At 47.2% G+C, this 17,288-nt stretch overlaps 2 protein-coding genes across 2 annotated transcripts; one reads left to right on the forward strand and one right to left on the reverse strand.

The window, feature by feature from the left end:
* The first annotated feature begins 1,552 nt into the window (after positions 1 to 1,552).
* PTCD1 (pentatricopeptide repeat domain 1) lies at positions 1,553 to 16,998 on the forward strand. The gene is made up of 13 exons (XM_068908969.1): positions 1,553 to 1,682; positions 1,772 to 1,879; positions 2,560 to 2,676; positions 3,076 to 3,102; positions 11,431 to 11,835; positions 12,195 to 12,547; positions 13,041 to 13,181; positions 13,389 to 13,607; positions 14,249 to 14,350; positions 14,755 to 15,519; positions 15,767 to 15,883; positions 16,245 to 16,427; positions 16,698 to 16,998. Exons 1-13 carry the CDS (start codon positions 1,667 to 1,669, stop codon positions 16,887 to 16,889), a joined length of 2,745 nt encoding a protein of 914 aa, XP_068765070.1. The 5' UTR covers positions 1,553 to 1,666; the 3' UTR covers positions 16,890 to 16,998.
* Positions 4,507 to 11,992, reverse strand: CPSF4 (cleavage and polyadenylation specific factor 4). The gene is made up of 8 exons (XM_068908082.1): positions 11,726 to 11,992; positions 10,705 to 10,755; positions 10,054 to 10,206; positions 9,166 to 9,261; positions 8,920 to 9,013; positions 8,372 to 8,444; positions 7,375 to 7,467; positions 4,507 to 5,679 (listed from the first exon to the last, which is right to left on the reverse strand). Exons 1-8 carry the CDS (start codon positions 11,826 to 11,828, stop codon positions 5,611 to 5,613), a joined length of 732 nt encoding a protein of 243 aa, XP_068764183.1. The 5' UTR covers positions 11,829 to 11,992; the 3' UTR covers positions 4,507 to 5,610.
* Positions 16,999 to 17,288: the final 290 nt, after the last annotated feature.

A 17,288-nucleotide genomic window follows, 5' to 3' on the forward strand; every position in this document is an offset into this window, starting at 1 on the left:
ATCCGTCCTAACAGTCCTCTGTGGGATGGAGATTTAATATTGAGGAAATCTGGGGACCTGGCTGACCTGTCAGAAGCAGTGGTGGATGGCTGCTCCCTGTTTACTGCTGTATCACTTTGCTTTTCAGATTCAGCACAATAAACAACAACAAAACCTGACACTATTTTATGAACCTGAATGATACGATTTAAAACCTCTAGAGGTCAGGCTAATTTAGAGCATCTTTCCAGCAGGAGCATTTTGCTAAGTGCGAGTGACATCTGCTGGAATCCTCTCCCCCTTAAACCATCCTCCCTCCCATCATGGCCAGCTCTGCAGGTGTTTATCTGCCCAGCGTGGCTCTCCTGGGTGCCTGTCTGCATTAAAGCCCCCAGAAAGAGACGTGGGCAATATGAAATAAATCTGGGTGCCCCTTCCCTATTACAGGAGGCAAGGGTAGTCCTCATCCACACATCCTCATACGTTACCTCTTTTCCACTGCTCTGGTTAGGCAACTGTACTTCCAGGAGACAGGGAGGCCCGGCCTCTCCTTCGGTCTTTGACATCCTTTGAGAGGAGGTGGTAAAACGCGGCATGTTCCCACATGGAAAAATCCTGCCTGGGCACTGAAATGGGACCACACAATACATTACTCACTCGTCACTTACTACCTGTGAAAAACGTGATCAGTGTTCCTCCTCTAGCCTTCAAGCCATCTAAGAAGGCTGTAGGAGAGGGCAGTTTGCCCTGGTCCCCCCCAGGAGAGATCTGAAAGTCCCTAGCTTCTTACATTACAATATATCTTAACATATTTAAACATGTTACAGTAGATAACATTACCAATAAACGTTTAAATATAAGTCACAATTTCTTCAGGCTAAGCACACGGGAAAAGGTTCATTTTGGGGACATCAGAAACCCTCCCGAACGATCCCGAAGGGAAGACGTGTGAACTTTTCTCTCCGTGGTGTTTTATCAGAGTTTGCCGCAGTTTGCACCTGTCTGTGCAGCAGGGCTGGCAGGCGGATGTGAGGCCGCGTCGCCGCGTCACCGTGTGGTGACTCGCTTTGCCCCGACACTTTCCCCTCACGGCCGAGTTAACGCCGAGGTGCGCCAGAGGCCAGGCAGACCCCGGCAGGTTTCTGCTCCTCGCTGACACGCTGGCCGCTCTCGGCCCAGGGCGACGCACACCCTGCTGCCGGGCGGGCGTTAAGAGGATGCCGGCCGCAAGCGTCCGGCGTCGCTGCCGGGCGGCATCGGGCCTGTGCGTCCGGAGAAGGGGCACGGCCAGCGACGGGGCCTCCACGGACAGGACGGCGAGGGGAAACCCTGCGGGCCTCAGGGCGCCCAGAGTCACCTGCAAGGCCTGCCATACTGGGGCTGGCAGGGCCACACGCCGCCAGGCCTCAACTCAGAGCCTGTGGCAACCGAGGCAGTGCGTGGGGCCCCCGTAGGGGGCAGATCCCCGCCGTGAGGAGGCGGCAAGGGGACACGGCGGGCGGCAGGACCCTACTCCTCCCCAGGGTTGGGGGAGTGGTGACCCGCCCAACATGGCGCCCCGCCTGCCCCGCCCCCAACATCCGGGTGCTCGCCTGACCTTCCTCCCGTGAGCCTCGGCGGCGCGCTCTTTCCCGGCTTCCTCTGCGGCGACGGCGGCCCGGCCAGCAGCGGGAGAAGCAGCGGCAAGATGGCGCAGCCGCCGGGTGAGTGCGGCTGGTCCCCAAGGTGACCGCCGGTCGGGCCCGGCCCCGCCGCGCCCGCTGACCGCGCTCTGTCTCTCTCTGTGCCGCAGTTCCCCTCAAGGACACCAAGCTGATGGACGTGAAGCTGGGCCAGCTGACCTCCTGGCTGGCGATGAGGGACTTTACCCCCGGCGGCATCACGGGGGCCCTGCGCAGAGGTGAGGGGCCCTCAGGGGCCGGGGCCCCTCCCAGGGCTGGCTGGGCTCGGCCCTGCTGAGGGACGGCGGTCCTTGCTCGGGCACTGGGGTGCCTCTCACCGCCCCGCACGCCCTCGGCCTCCCTTGTGCTGTCAGAGGCCTTCGGGGCGTAAATCTCTTCGGCTCCTGAGCTGCCCTTGGGCCCTAAGCATCGCTCGCGGCATTCTACTTCCTTGCAGATAATGAAAAAGGAAATATGACTTTTAGAGATCACTTAGCAAAAGTTTTGACTAGTGTCCTTTGCTGCAGATACAGATATGGCATTCAGGTAGACTTAAATATGAAACATCAGATGAAAATATTTGTATAATGCATATATTCTAGTATTAAAGAATTAGATAATGCCAAAGCAGCTTGAGCTCATGGAAGTTATAGTAATATTGAGATTTGAGAGAGAAATAGCTCGTGCTTGTTTGTTCTTAAGCTTATGGCTGATATTAACTTTAGAGTTCACCTTGCTTAACTAACTTGTGGATTGCCTTCTGTCAAACTTGTTTCTTAAACTAATATCTGAAGGCCTCAAAGGCAACTTCCTGATGCTTTGTGAAATGAGGATGCGTTAAGTAGCAGTGGGCTTCTTTCTGACGCAGAAAAACGTGCAAAGCACCTGGCTGCTGTGAAATAGTTTTTCTTCTACACAGGTTATGACAGGTATTGCAATAAATACATCAACGTGAGGAAAGGGGGCCTTAGCGGTATCACTATGGTGCTTGCTGGTTATGTTGTCGTCAGCTACATCTGGAGCTATGACCATTTGAGTAAGTAAAAGCAGTATGGCTGAACGTGTATGGCTTGAATGTGTATGACTGCTTGGAAGATTGCTTGGGGCAATAAAAACAGTGAATCTGCTACTGCTTTAGGAACAAGATGAAAGACTATGCTAATCATTGTCACTTGGATCTGAGACTCCGCCTATGGGCAGGCACACTTTTTTTTAACTGTAGAGAACTTAAATGTTTTCAGTAAGTTAACAGTTGGCCAATATTTTCTTGGTGATGGAAAAAAACAATAACCTTGTTGCCTTTTTAAGCTGGCAGGACTTGGGAAGTATGTGCTCAGATTTCTTGCAAAGTGCTTTCTGGAACTTAAGTATTCTTAAGTATTTATTTTTTCTGGGACTTCAGCAAAACTAACTTGCTTTCATTTGAATGATACAGAGCATGACCGTCACAGGAAGTATCACTGAAGCACGAATATCTGAAAGTGAAGGTGCAGTTCTTGAACAGATTTGGCTGCTGGAACAGGTGTCCAGATGAAGATATCAGAACTAGTCATATTAAGACCTGTACTGCTGTTATGACCAATAATAAAGTGTATGCACTTTACACTTTCTGAACTAAGACTCTGGTGACTTTACTTGGTACTGTGTGGGTGAGTTTCTCCACTGAATTTCCCCCCTCAGGGATAAGTTCAGAGATGTCTGGAAAAGCTTTTACTACTTAGCTTGCGTTATAAACTGGGGAAACTACTGAAATTCTTTTATCTTTAACTATTTGATAAGAAGCAGTCCAATGCCATCTTTACTTTTAATGCCCTAAATGTTACAGGTTGGACTACTAACTGAGAGGATACGATATTTTGATGTGAATGAAGAACATGTGAGCTTTAAGAGACTCAGTGCTATGGCCATGTGCTTCTGATTCTCAGGCAGGCTGCCACCTGGGGACTGCATCTGCTTGGGCAATTTTTCATCACAAAGCACTGCTTGAAATGAGATCCCTGTCTGGTTTTGAGAAGGTGTGCTACTCTCCTTCTGCCACTGGAACTAAAATGTTTCTTACTCTTAATAGCCCATTTCTATCAAAACTACAGCTACTTCAGTTACTGAGAGAAGTTGGAAAGTTGTGAGTAGGGACGTTAAGTATAAGCTTAAGAGGTCTGTAATACAGCAAGGGTGCATGAAATGAAAGGAAAATTTTGCTTACTGACTTAAATGCAGTGGTGGTAAGTTTAATAGATGTTACTTACATGCACAGATGCCATTTAAAGGGGCATCTGTGCATGTGGCCCCAGTTGATTGCCTTCCTAGTGCACCCCACTAGACAACGGCATCCTAGTGTTACAGCACCACCTGCTGATGCTTGCAACTGTGCCTGGGTGTTGCAGATACAAGCTGCAACAACTGCCTCTCATTCTCTCCAGTATTGAAGAAAAGCATGCTAAGAGATGCAAAGAATCTCTTAAGAGCTTCAACTGTAACAGGAAAGCTTTCAGATTCAGAAAACATCCATGCAGGGAGCAAAGATCTTAAACTTCCCTGAACTACACAGGGAAGGTGGTCAGACACTAAAGTGTATTCTAGTTCCCTTTCCAGGTGCCTGGTTACATCCAGGTAACATATTTAATAGTTTGGCCACTGTTTAACCTGTAGGGGCAAAACGTTGTGTTAGGAGAAGTGTCTGATGGTCTCATCCTACAATCAGACTTGAAAATTCTATTTTAACTGACTGAATATCTACAGTGAAATAAGTGCAGTCATTCAAACCAAGATAGGCTCTGATCACTGACCCCCCCCCCCTTCTCAATCTAGCCATGTGCTACTTTGTTCTTAAAAAAAAAAAAAAAAAAAAACAAACCAAAAAACACTCAACTTTTTGCAACAGTACATTTCAATAAAAACAAAATATAAAGGCAGTCAGCAAATGAGAGATGGGTTAGAATCAATAAGGCTCAAATTGTAGGTGCAATTTTTTTTTTTTAATTCACATTTTATCATTGGCCCTTTTGAAATAGTCTTCTCACAAAATTAATGGATTTTGGCTTGCAGGACTATGCTCTCAGAAGGATGCTCTACCACTTTTAAAAGCAGTGTTCCATAAGAATATGCAGCTCTGCTTCTTGGCGTTCTCTAGGCTAGAGAAATAGCTGGTCATTGTGAGCTGAACAACCGTGGGGAGACTGAGACAAGTACCTTTTATTTCTACGCTTCCAGCCATGCTTATTTCCTTACTCACTTTTTCCAAGTAGAAAACGAGCACAAATACAGCTTTCCTACAGCCATTGCTCCTCACACTTTGGCTAACCATAGAGATGCCAATTTATTCTCCCCACTCCGTTCTGATCAGTTCTCACAGAGATTAAATTTCTAACCTTCAGTATAGTAAGAAGCACAGAAACTAAGCACGTGCACGAGAGGCTTACGTCCTGGTGTGCACGAGGCGTTAAGTTAGCTACCGGGACAAGCTCACTTGACTACAACAGACTGGACCTAGAGCTTGCTTTTTAAGAGCTGCAGGACAGCAATATCACTGCTTCCTCACTGAAGGGAAGGCATTTCAAGTATTAGTTCTCCCAGTCAGTCTTCCTGCTTCCACAGGGAGGGTTGAAAGGCTGCAGGTTCCCCAAAGAGCAGTGGTAGAAGGAAAACACTTTAAAGAAACACTGGAGTAAGTATGTGTTTATGTAGAATGCTGCAATGGTGAGGGGTTTGCATATCTATCCGCATTTCAATCTACCTTTCAGCAGGGCTCAATGAAAGTAGGCGGAGGCCAAAATCTACTTTAAAAAGGTTAAAACATAAAAAAAGTTGTAGACAATTACAAAAATGTTGCTTAGCAGCAGCCAGCCTCTGACCAGTTCTTCAGTAATGGCATTAAAAAAAAAAACAACCTGATCAATAGTTCAAGAAATAGTGCTGGGCAGAAACCTTTTCTGAGCGTTAATAGCTCCCTTGCGTTCTCCTCTCTGTTCGTTCACTGTCCACTGAGAAAGGCCAGATGTCCTTTGGTGCATCTGTTGGCATAATGACCTTTTTCACCACACTAGAAGAAAGAGAGAGAGAATTTATTACACAGTTGATAGCTTTTTTTTCCTGTAGCTGTCTTTAATAATGTAACGAGCAACTGTTCTAATGAGTAGGCTTTTCCATGTATGGAAGATGCAGTGTTCAGCAGGTGAAATAAAACATATTGTCACAAGGGACATGACTTAGGCCATTTTCACTAGTTGTAACAAAAGCAGCTTCCATGCTGGCATCAGCGTGATGCCATGTTACTTTAACATACTACAAAGGACAGAGGTCTCAGTACATTACTACAAATAGAAAAGGGCTGCAGCACACACTCAAGACCCCAAAGAGAATTTCAATGTTCGAGGCTTCCAAGACTACTTCATCTGGAACACACTGCAACAGATATCTATACAGGGCACTTTCCTGATCGGCTATCCTGGATTAGAGATAGAAAAGTGCATCTGAACAAGAGATTCATGACTTTGCACCTTAGGGCTATTCAAGCACAGAAAGAAATGTTGACATCTGATGTTACTGCTTTCTCCGGATATGTAATTTACTTGCTTCCTTAAATCCTAGCTGTATTTAGTGCTCATTTACTGGACAGGAAGCAGAATAAGGTAGCCTTGGGCAAAGGTATGGCTTCTGAAAACTCCAGTTTGGGGGGGGGGGGGGGGAAGAGAGAGGGAGAGAGAGGGAGAGTGACAGATCGATCCAAATTCTCTGTGCTCCCTCATTTGCAGTAACATTTGGCTAGCTCCAATTATAGGAATTTCTGCCCCTGAAGAGGCCACTATCACCAAGTGACTTCATTGGAGTAGGTTTACATTGTTGACATTTAGTAAAACTTCATTTTGGAACTGAATAAGCAGCTATTAAAGGTTTTCAGTGAAACTGATTCAGCTACTTAATATCCCAATCCAGTCAACAGTAACTTTTGAATCACAGATTAAACAGTGAAACCCAAACAAGCACCTCAGGCATAAAATTGGCACGTACTACGATGTAACCGTCAAAGCTGATGGGAAAGGAAGATTTATTCTTTTCTGTAGTGGCTAGGATGGTTTTTTTGTAAAAATAAAGAAGAGATGGAAACTCAACTGTGTCAAAGTTCTGCCTGTGCTCCTCATTGAGCAACCAAAGTGAACAGCTCGCGCCTTAGTTTGACAACAGGTGTTACAACCGAAATAGTTACAGTCTTTGTATATTCGATTTCCATTACTCACATGGACCTTCCCCACTAACAAGGGAGAAGAAAATCTTTCCGCAATCACAAAGTGTAATCAAATGGACTCATGAGCACAAAACTAATTTTAACTCTTGTTTTGAAATGCAGTCTGACCATCTCTTTTAACTGGCGCTGTAGTAGGGCTTCCTGTTATTAGCAGATGAGCACAGTCTGCAGTCTTAAGTGGGCCACAGCAAGTCCATTAGCTGGCAAACCAGTGACCTAGAGCCATCAGAGCGCAATACTATTCCCACAGCTGTATCCACTCACCAAAATGCAGTGTCCAATGAGCAGAGCACACATTTCATGAACTTGTTTTCACTGCAAAAAATCCTTTGCAGGGCCGACATCACACATCACAATAGCCCGTTCCTTTACTTGTGACAAGCAACCAGCAGCAGAGCTTCAGCACAGTGTAATCCAGGTGACACGCACTCTGTCCTTCTTAAATGTAGCCCCCTCGGCTTCCCCTCCCCATCCTGCCCCTCTGCAAATTACCTTGTAACAGGTGACCTGCTCCAGTGGCCGGGGGCCTCTGTTCCCAGTGTTGTTGTTTTGAGACTGCATGACTCCAATGACTTGGGGTGTCCTCTGTTGGTTAGGAGAAAAGTTTTGACTTGTTAAGCGCATCATGGATGAAGACCTTTTCCCTTCTTAACAGAATAACCACCGCAAAGAACACCCCACATATCGAATGATCAGTTTTCCTCCAAATTTATGCGTGGGTGATCTGCCAGCTGGAGTACCAGAGGGAAGAAATCAAACACTGAGGTATACAAAGCCCAGCAGTCCTGCTTTTCGCTAAAAAGCAGATTTAGAGAGTTGGTTTAGGCTGCTAAAATATCATTGCCATCACAGAGATGTCATGCAGATTACAAAAACTGGCAGATAGCTGCACAACCACATACAATGTGCTTCTACGTACGTAGGAGTGTTCTGTGACTAGATCTTTATGTAAGTTGGAGTAACCATAGGACTTTTGCTCCTCACTATATTGTCACTCAGGGGTGCTTGCTGCTCTTGCTGCTTAATTCCTGCATAGCGCCCCCCCCTTCCAGGCAGCCCAAGGAAAGAACTGCCACTGCTGGCCTCTGAGCTGGAGGAAAGTAGCAATGACTGAGGAAGAAGTTAACCAAGATGCTGTGAGGGGAGAAATAGAACAAAGCAAAACACTGCGGTCCCAGGATGAAGGCAGCAGCAACCTGTTGTGATCGGATGGTGGACATTACAGGGCTGGGAGAAGGGGAGAGAAGGGGCAGTGCTTTGAGGTTTATTCGTATTTTCCTCAAAGTTCTTTATGAGGAAAGACTATCACGCCCTGTTGTAAAATAAGTAAGGTTTCCCCTCATTTAACGGATGTTTCTCCAAGGCTTTCCAGCAAGTCAGATCCAAGAGCCCAGGTGCCCTGTTTTGAGCATTAGATAACACTCCTTTTAAAGCACCGTGGGCAGTGCTTTGAGGGTGGGTCTGTAGGAGAGGGAAGGGAGTTGTGTACCTTTTGCTGTGTTTGTGTCGGTTGAGGCAATGGTGGTTGCTCTGTGGTTCCCATAGGCAGTTCAAACCGAGGGCTGGTTTAGACAGACAGACAGACAAGAAAAGCGATTCTTGAACCATATGCCAACATTCTACCATCAGCTCAGACAAGTAACTCCGGATAACAAAGCAAACATTCAGCTAATTAAGTTTCACTCACAAGAAACAGACCTCCCTTCCCACTTCTCTTTGCATTCTGCTGCTCAGCATTACATAAACTAAAATGATAGTCCAGTAGGTAGCATCTCCCTCTAGCTGTGAAGTCTTCTGGATTACAAACCCACATAACCCTACTGCACAGATGGTATCTGATCCTCACTTCAGAGTCTTTCTGGTAACTCTCTAAGGAGCCCCTGTCCCATGTCCTCAAACTGGAAATACATTGTGCAACAAAGTAAACATCTGCCAACTTTCTAAAAGCACTGGGCAGTGCTAGATCACCCTGATTTGCTATATAGCAGATTACAGAGGAAACATAAGATTACAGGGCAAGCCTGGAAACATACTCACTGCATGAATTTACAGGTAGGCCCCTCTGGACAGAATCCTACTAGGTAATTCACACAAATGACTCTTCGAGTGTGTCGGTGTCTGCAGAGGGGACCTGCAACACAAAGCTCAATAGTTCACACTTCATATACGTGTAACCCAACACTCACTAACAGCAGGTACACAGGCAGATCTTGCAAAGGAAAAATAGCATCACCCTACCCTTGCTTTATAGGCACAGAAGCAGCAACTGTGTGACATACATACCATGCTTACAGAAGCCTCTGTCATACCAGGGACAGTCTTTGATCTTAGACTCCGGGTCAATGTGCAAGAACGGACATTCTTTGTTACTGCATTCCCCTGTACCAAAGGCAAATACGCTTCTTAGCAAACGGTGCAGGCACAAGATCAAAGCACTCCCAAAACATTACCTGAATCATGTAGCTCCCACAAAGCTGTTACCAACATTTATGAGTTCAGGCACAACCTGCCTTGACCTAGATGATAAACACCAAGACTCACCCTAGGTGAGTAAAAGTCTACCAGACTGGATTATTTACGTGTGCTTTTAAAACAATGCGGAAACTGAATTCGAAAGAGCAGTCATGATAACGAAAACTAAACATTTAGTGCACCAAAAGTGTGGAGAAACTACAAATTGCACACTAACCTCAATCCAAGGAAACCTACAAGACTGTAAGTTTCTGACAGCAAGTTGCCTCATTATGTCCAGATCTCCAGAGCTGGAAAGCAAGTGCATAAAAGTTTTGCACCCCCATACCCTCTGCTGCTCATCAACTTCCCAAAATAAAAGTCATGCAAAGACCACCTACTCAGCCTACTCATCTCATACCCAAAACAGAACATTAGGTACAAAACCCAGCGAAGACTTGAACTTCCCCCCTCTTCCCCCAAGGGGCAAGCTCTTGAGAGAGGACACATCTACAACATATGAAGAATTTAGGGGGTAAAATAAGGTGAGGGGCTAAGCAGATCTGACAAATTACAACCTAACAGTATCAGCAGACACAGAAGAGCTGTAATGTTTTGAAGATGGATGAGACAGGGTGAGAAGGATGTATCAAGATCCTCTGCACCATCAGATTCCCACGCTAGCAAGGAACGTCAAGTAGGAGCTACAATGCCCCTTACCAAATTTGGAGTAGAAGTAACACTCAGGCATCTTGGTCATGTCATACTCGTGCAGAAACTCGCACTGGTCTCCCTTTTTGCACAGTCCACGTAGCCAGTGCTTGCAAACAACTGTCTTTTCCCCACTTATGTGTCGGAACGGGCACATGCCACCTGCAGAACAATAGGGCAAGGAAAAAGAAAAAAGAATATTTAAAATCTGCAGCACAAGAAGCTATGCACAAGACAGCAGCAACACTTGACTCCCCTCTGCAAGAAGAGTTTTCAGAAGACTTCACTTTTTCTGTAAGTGGCAATGGCAGAACAGGGAGTTCTTGATAAGAGTCTTCTTTTACTCTCTAATGAGCAGAGCAGTGCAAGCTCCAGCTCTTAATCCGGGCAGCCATGACCCACAGCTACTAACAAGGCATGTGCAGAGCAAGGACCGCTTGCAATCAGTTCAAACCTGTCTTTGCAGGTAGCCTTGCTTATTCACCCCCACTTCTTCTAAAAAATACCCTTACTTCACAATTGTGGCAGCTAATTCCATCTCAGTTATTCCCCATTTTTACAATATACCATGAGCATTCTACACAGCGATGTGCTAAGGAATCTAGTTTCCCTTTCCCCTCCCATCTGTAAAAGTATAATTGTATTGGGAATAGTACTTGCCTTTTCCACAGGCCGCTTTTAAAAAAAATTCACAGACAGCAGCACCTGATTCTGTGGAGAAAATAGCCAAAGAAACACTATTAATTTTTATGAGAATTTGCAGCAATTTTTAAAATATTTCCTTCCCTACAGAGACAACCCGGTTCTCAACATGAAAAGAGCAGTGTTTTGGTTTGGGGAGTTTACTTTCCAGTGCGAGTTCCTTGTTCAAGTCTGGCCCTCACCAATATCTGTAAACTTTTTGGTAAAACGTACACCAACAGGATTTACAGGAGCTTGGTGGTGCCTATTTAGCCTTTCGGAGAACCAGGTTTTGTTGACCAGGCTTTCCTCTGCTATTAAATCAATCACGTTGGTGAAACCAGTCTTTACAGCCAGGAAAACTGAAGTCTTATATTGTTTTGACCAAAAAGGACTGAGACGAGCATTAGGATGCTGTCCCTTGCTGATCCTGACCTACAGGGATCAGATGATTTAAGGGCATTAAAATATTAGTTTAGTAGTCTAGCCAGAAAAATTTTAACAATCTGTAAGTCTCCCTAGACTACTTGTACCAGATTACTAGACTGTAGGAGAAAGCTTAGAGCACAGGCCACAGATACACTCCAAGATGAGATCTTCCTGGTCCTTAAAACACCTCATCCGTGGAAGGGGAACAAAGAAACTGAAGTGCTGTGGAGAAAAGTCAAGTTTATTCAGAATGATGCCTCCACCTTCACTTTCTAGCCTGGTCTGGCACTAACTATGGCACCAAGGAAGGAAAGAAAAACATCTGGGTTGAGACCGAAGCTCTCATAAGGGACAGCAGAAGTTGGCTCGATGCAATAAGAGCCGGCAGAGGGGCTCAGGCCCCCGGCAGCCCCCGCCCGGGGCTTCAGGCAAAGCCGGGCCCCCCGGGCCGCTGCCGGCAGGAGCTCCGGCCGGGCCCCATCCCCGGGGCAGGACCCGCCGGCGGGGCGGGGAGCGGAGGGGACAGCCCGCAGGCCCCGGTGCCCGCCCCGGGAGCGGCGGCCGCACGCACTGTCCATGCCGGGGAAGGGCAGCGGCTGCGCGCCCAGCTGCTGCTCCACGGCCAGCTCCAGGTCGAACTTGATGTGGTCCACGCTGGCGATGAGCTCCTGCATGATGGCGGTGGGAAGGGGCGCGGAAGGAGGCGGAAGGGGGGGGGGGGCCCGGCGCGGCCCGCTGCGGCGGCGTGTGGCGATCGGCGGCCGCGGGATGCCGGGAGTCACCTCTGACCCCCCGCCTCCCGGCAGGCCGCGCGCCTCCGCCAATGGCGCCGCGCCGCCACGCCCCTTCCGCCCGCGCAGGCGCCGTTTGGCGCGCGCGGCGCCGAGCGGGGTGGCGGTCGCCTAGCGACGGCGGCGGGAGGCCTCCTGCCCCCCCCCACCCCCTCCCCGCCCGGCGGCGACGGGCCGCCATGAGGCTGCTGCTGCTGCGGCTGGTGGCCCGCGGGCCGCCCCGGGCCCCCCTCGCCCCGCCGCGGGCAGCGCCCGGCCTGCTGCGGCCCCCGAGCCGGGGGCGGCCGCTGCCGGCGGCCCTGAGGCCGCTCGGCTCGTCGCCGGCGGCCTGCGCGCTGCGCGGCGGGGACCCGGCCCAGCTCGGTCCCGGCGGCGCCGCTGAAGCCGCCCGTGACGCGGACGAGGAGGCGGACGTGGATTTTGGGACGCTATCTAGTAAATTTTCTTCCAGAAAGCATTATCACAAAACCACGTCGCACTTTCAGAATTTACGGCTTCGAGAAGAGGGGGAGGAGGAAGAAGAAGGGAAACCTCGGCGTGGGCCCAAGAACACACCGTACTGGTACTTCTTAAAATGCAAGGCCCTCATTAAACAGGACAAGGTTTGTTCCCAGTTCTTTGCTTGTTTGTTAAAGAGCGTTTGATGATAGAGAGGCAGCACGGTGTTGTAGACTTGCTGGGCCAGGAGCTAAAAGAGGATTCCGTTTGCAAAACCTGGACTACGGCACTGGTCTTTCCTATGCCTGTTTCCCCTCCGAAAATAAGAATCAAGTTAACTAGTCAGTTCTGAGGGTGTGCAATTAGTTCCTCTACAAATTCAACCACTCCTCATCTCCTCCTCCGTTCAGCCAGTCTGTCACCCCCCGTGGCAGTCCTGGGTTTGATATCAAGTGTGCTGCGGCTTCTCACTCCAAACACCTCCAACGCTGTCCCATGTGTATTGTCCTGTGTGGTCACTGTATGTCTTTACAGAAGAGAAGTAAAATAAGGAATGCGAGGAACCCTGTGCTCTCTAGGACTTCTACCACAGTCTATTAACACCCATTATAACTGATTCTGTTGCTGCTTCATCATGGATTTCTCTCCTTCCTGCAGCTGGCAGAGGCTCTGGAGCTGTTTGAGGTGCAGATGCTGAAGGAAGAACGTGTCCAGCCAGAAGAAAGCAACTACACGGTTCTAATAGGTGGCTGTGGCAGGGTTGGCTACGTGAAAAAGGCATTCAGGCTCTACAATGATGTAGGTTTACGTCCTCTCCTCATTAAAACTTTCATTACGTTTTTAGCCAAAACTGGTTTCAAGCATTTGGTCGTGAGTCTCTGACTCCAAAATGCCTTTGAGTCAATGTTTACATGTTGTTACCCTGAAAATCTTAAAAGCAAACTATGAAATTCTGGAACTCTTTTCCTAAAAAGCCAGTTCCATTTCTTTTTTTCCTCCCTTTAGATGAAAAAACGAGGCTTACTCCCCACTGATGCCACTTACACAGCCCTGTTCAATGCCTGTGCTGAATCACCATGGAAGGACTCAGGTCTGCAGAGTGCTCTCAAGTTACGGCAGCAACTAAAGAGCAAAAATCAAGAGCTGAACCTGATAACTTACCATGCTCTGCTGAAAGTGTGCGCCTTGTGCTCAGATCTCAGGATGTGCTTTGATGTACTGAAGGTAAATATGTGACTTTTCTTGTATTAAGCGTAGTCTACTCTATTTAAAACTCCTAGAAGCTGCCATATTGCGTAGATTTCTCTATTTCATTTTAAGCTCAGGTCATTTTAGAACAAGTAGTCATATTTTTGTATTGACTTTTGATTTTTATACAACAAAATAGTGCTGATACATATCAGGTAAAGTTTAAGTAGATAAAAAGAGGCAGCTGCAGGCTTAAACGTCGTTTGGCTTTAAACGTCTGTTCTGATCTGTCAACAATTTGTTGAACAGAGTATTTGCGGGGGTTCACATCTCCTCTATCTCCTTCCCTCCTTTTGAGAACGCATATATTGATAGCTAGCTTCTTTTATGGCTCTTAAAGCACCTCTTCTCAGAGGGGCCAGTCCGGCAGTACCCAAAAGGATTCCTGCCCCCAAGTTCTCCGTAGCTCCCATAAGGGAGAAACTAGGATCTATGCAGGTACTGTCAGGACTTTTTTCCTCCTGCAGCTATCATTCTGCTCCCGGTACTTGGAGTCTGCCCTGTGCTTTGTCGTTGCTCTGTCCCCAGAAGGCAGCGGCAGTACTTTGTGCTTCGCAGCCAGCTGTGGCAGACTGTAGGGGTGAATGGGAAGTTTAATGCTCTCTCTCCTCTTTTAGGAAATTGTGCACAAGGGTCACGTTGTCACAGCTGAAACCTTCAGCTTCCTTCTCATGGGCTGCATAAAGGACAAAGACAATGGCTTCCGCTATGCCTTGCAGGTCTGTCTTCGTGTACTCAGTGGGAAGGAAAAACATGACGTTGCATCTGTTGTTGTAACTCGTCACTTGAGCCTGCAGAAGGCAGCAGGCTGCTCAGAGCTGATGAAAACAGGAGGAGCTCAGCTCCTCCCAAGACAAGTTCTGTAAACTAGACTTCCATCAGGATATCTCATAGTGCAAACACCTGTAAAACTGTTCTGGATGATCTCATAGGACTGTACTAGCTCTAGGTGTCTATTCAAAGTCTAATGACATCGCATCACGCTGTAAACTTACTCCCTTTCAGCAGGTGGATATGATTAACAGCCGGCACTGTAGATATACTAAGATAGGCTTACATCCTGCTAGAAATGCTCCTGTTGTTTAATATCACATGTACCTTATGTTCATCTTCCCCTCTTCAGGTTTGGAAACAAATGACTAGACTTGGGATAAAGGCCGATAGCCACACTTACAATCTGATGCTCCGTGCTGCAAGAGACTGTGGAATAGGCGATCCAGTTTTGGCTTCTCAAGTACTGCTAGGACCCACTGAAGAGAATTCATCTCAGCTAAGGCTTGCACCCAGTAGGCAGAAACAAAAGGCGAGAAGTCAGAGGAAGAAGGGATCAGAGAGTGCAGCTGCTGTCCAGCTGGATGTGGAAGCCATGGAAAAGCAACTGTTTCAGGAGAACTCTGTGCAGCCTGCACAACAGATCAAGCAACAAAACACAGATGTGAATTGGGCTGAAACAGAACCAATACTGGCTGGTCTTGCCAGTGCTAACATAGCTCACAGCGGGACTGGAGCGTTGATGAGGACAGACCAGACTGAGACAGAGCAGGAACAAGCAAGCCAAAGCCAGAACCTGCATTTCTGCAACCTGCCTAACTTACTGGATTCCAAGATGCCCGATGTGGCCACGGTTTCCTTGGGGACAGTAGCCACACCATCTGATAGACTGGTTTTGATGGGGGATGTGGAGGGCTTCTTGAATAAAATGAAAGAGGATGACGCAGAACCCAACATTAAAACTTTCACATTACTGGCTGAGCTGGTGGAACCCCAAAGCCCATCAGAGTCCTCTCTGTTGGCAATCCTCAATGAGCATAAAGTGAAAGTAGATGTGACTTTCTTTAACACTTTAATAAGAAAGAAAAGTAAACAGGGAGACCTTGAAGGAGCAAAGGTGAGAAAAAACCCCAAATTGGCTCTACTGCCACCTTATTGTCTCGGGCCTCCAGTGTTACCTGCGTTTTACTGTGAGACGCATTTCTGTATCCGCAATATAAATTGGGAATCTTTAACCTGAGGACTGGTTTGTGGAAAATGGTACTTTCTGAATATTTATGGATTCTGTTTTAGCATCTCCAGCTCTGCCTGGAAAGCTACAGTAAGACTTTTTGGAAACTGATGTCAGCACTTGCCTCTTGCAGGGCCTGCTGCCAGCTCTAGCGAAGAGAGGAATATCGCCTAACCTCCAGACGTTTTGTAACTTAGCAATTGCTTGCCACCGAGAGAAGGATGGACTGCAGTTACTCTCAGATTTGACGGTAAAAAAAAAACAAAAACAAAAACAAAACACACTTAGGTTCAAACTTCAGGAAGGCAAAGCAAGTGAACTGTTAAACTTATAAAAAGACTTGCTGTGTTTTATGTGGTCAGCGAGTGTTTTCACTCCCAAGAACATGTAACTCTTGAATAACTGACTGAGAGCTCAGCTGGTCTGTCCCGTGCCTGCACTAGAACAGTAGAGGGGTTGCAGGAAGGGATGTACTGACACTGTAGAAACTGCTATGTGGATCCCAAGAGCTGTGCTCCTTGTATAAAGAGGTGTCTGTATGCCTTCTCCACTCTAGGAGTCCTGCACTAGGCAGCAGACAAGCTTAACTGGGCTGTTTTTGTGGTTTTCAGAGGTCTGGAGTGACTCCCAACAAATATATCTACAGCACGCTTATTGCTGCCGCTGTGAGGCAGCTGGACTACCGTTACCTCATAGAGATCCTGCGAGACATGAGGAACAACCAAGTACCCCCCAATGAAGTTATCATAAGCCAGCTGGAATTTGCAGCACAGTACCCTCCTAATTTTGACAAGGTAGGTACCCATGACCGGTCACACTATGAAGGCATCAGTGCTTATCAAAATTGAATGGGGTAGTTGATAGACTACTAACTAGCAAGGGGAGGCATACCAAAGGATACCAAAAAGTAGGTGACCTAAGACCATAAAGGAGCTTTTCTTTGGCGTTTGTGTGATCGGGCTGACAGTTACTAGATAGCTGTTTCTTTAGTAGAAGTCTATAGCTCTTACACATTTAAGTAAGCTCTCTTCTAATAGAAAACTTTGTTGTGTTTCTCTTTGCAGTATAAGTCAAAGAACACATACCTGGAAAAAATTGATGGTTTCCGTGGCTACTACTATCGGTGGTTAAAAGTAATGGCAGGAGAGGAGACTCCCCACCCCTGGGAGAAATACAGAACAGCTAAACGTTCAGAAAATGGAAAGAAGGAAGAGGATGTGCAGGTGCAGGGCCAGCAAGGACAGAAGTTACAGTAATCAGGATACTCCATATGATAGCTGAAGTCTTGCATATTCCATGTGCTAGAAGAACTTGGCCTTTCTCCTTAAACTGCCTTGTAGTAAAGCAGCTTTATATTTCCATGAATCTGAGTTCTTGTCCTAAGTAGTAAATGAAGTACTTCTCCTTTGCGGTAAGGAGCGGTAAATACATTTTCAGTGAACTTCCTTAAACTGCAGAGGATTAGGTAGGCTGTAGTTTTAACAAACCCTGTGCTAAACAAGCAAACTCAGGCTTAACTGAGCTCTCAACAGTGGATTAGCTCATTGCTAGTTTTGTCTCTTCCTCCTGTGTTCTACGTGTATCGGGGTGCTCAAGAAGTGACTTGTAAGTCTACGGCGGCGACTGCTGGCATTCTTACACTGATCTATGCTAAT

Source organism: Struthio camelus, chromosome 15, assembly GCF_040807025.1.
Source record: "Struthio camelus isolate bStrCam1 chromosome 15, bStrCam1.hap1, whole genome shotgun sequence".
Taxonomy (NCBI): domain Eukaryota; kingdom Metazoa; phylum Chordata; class Aves; order Struthioniformes; family Struthionidae; genus Struthio; species Struthio camelus.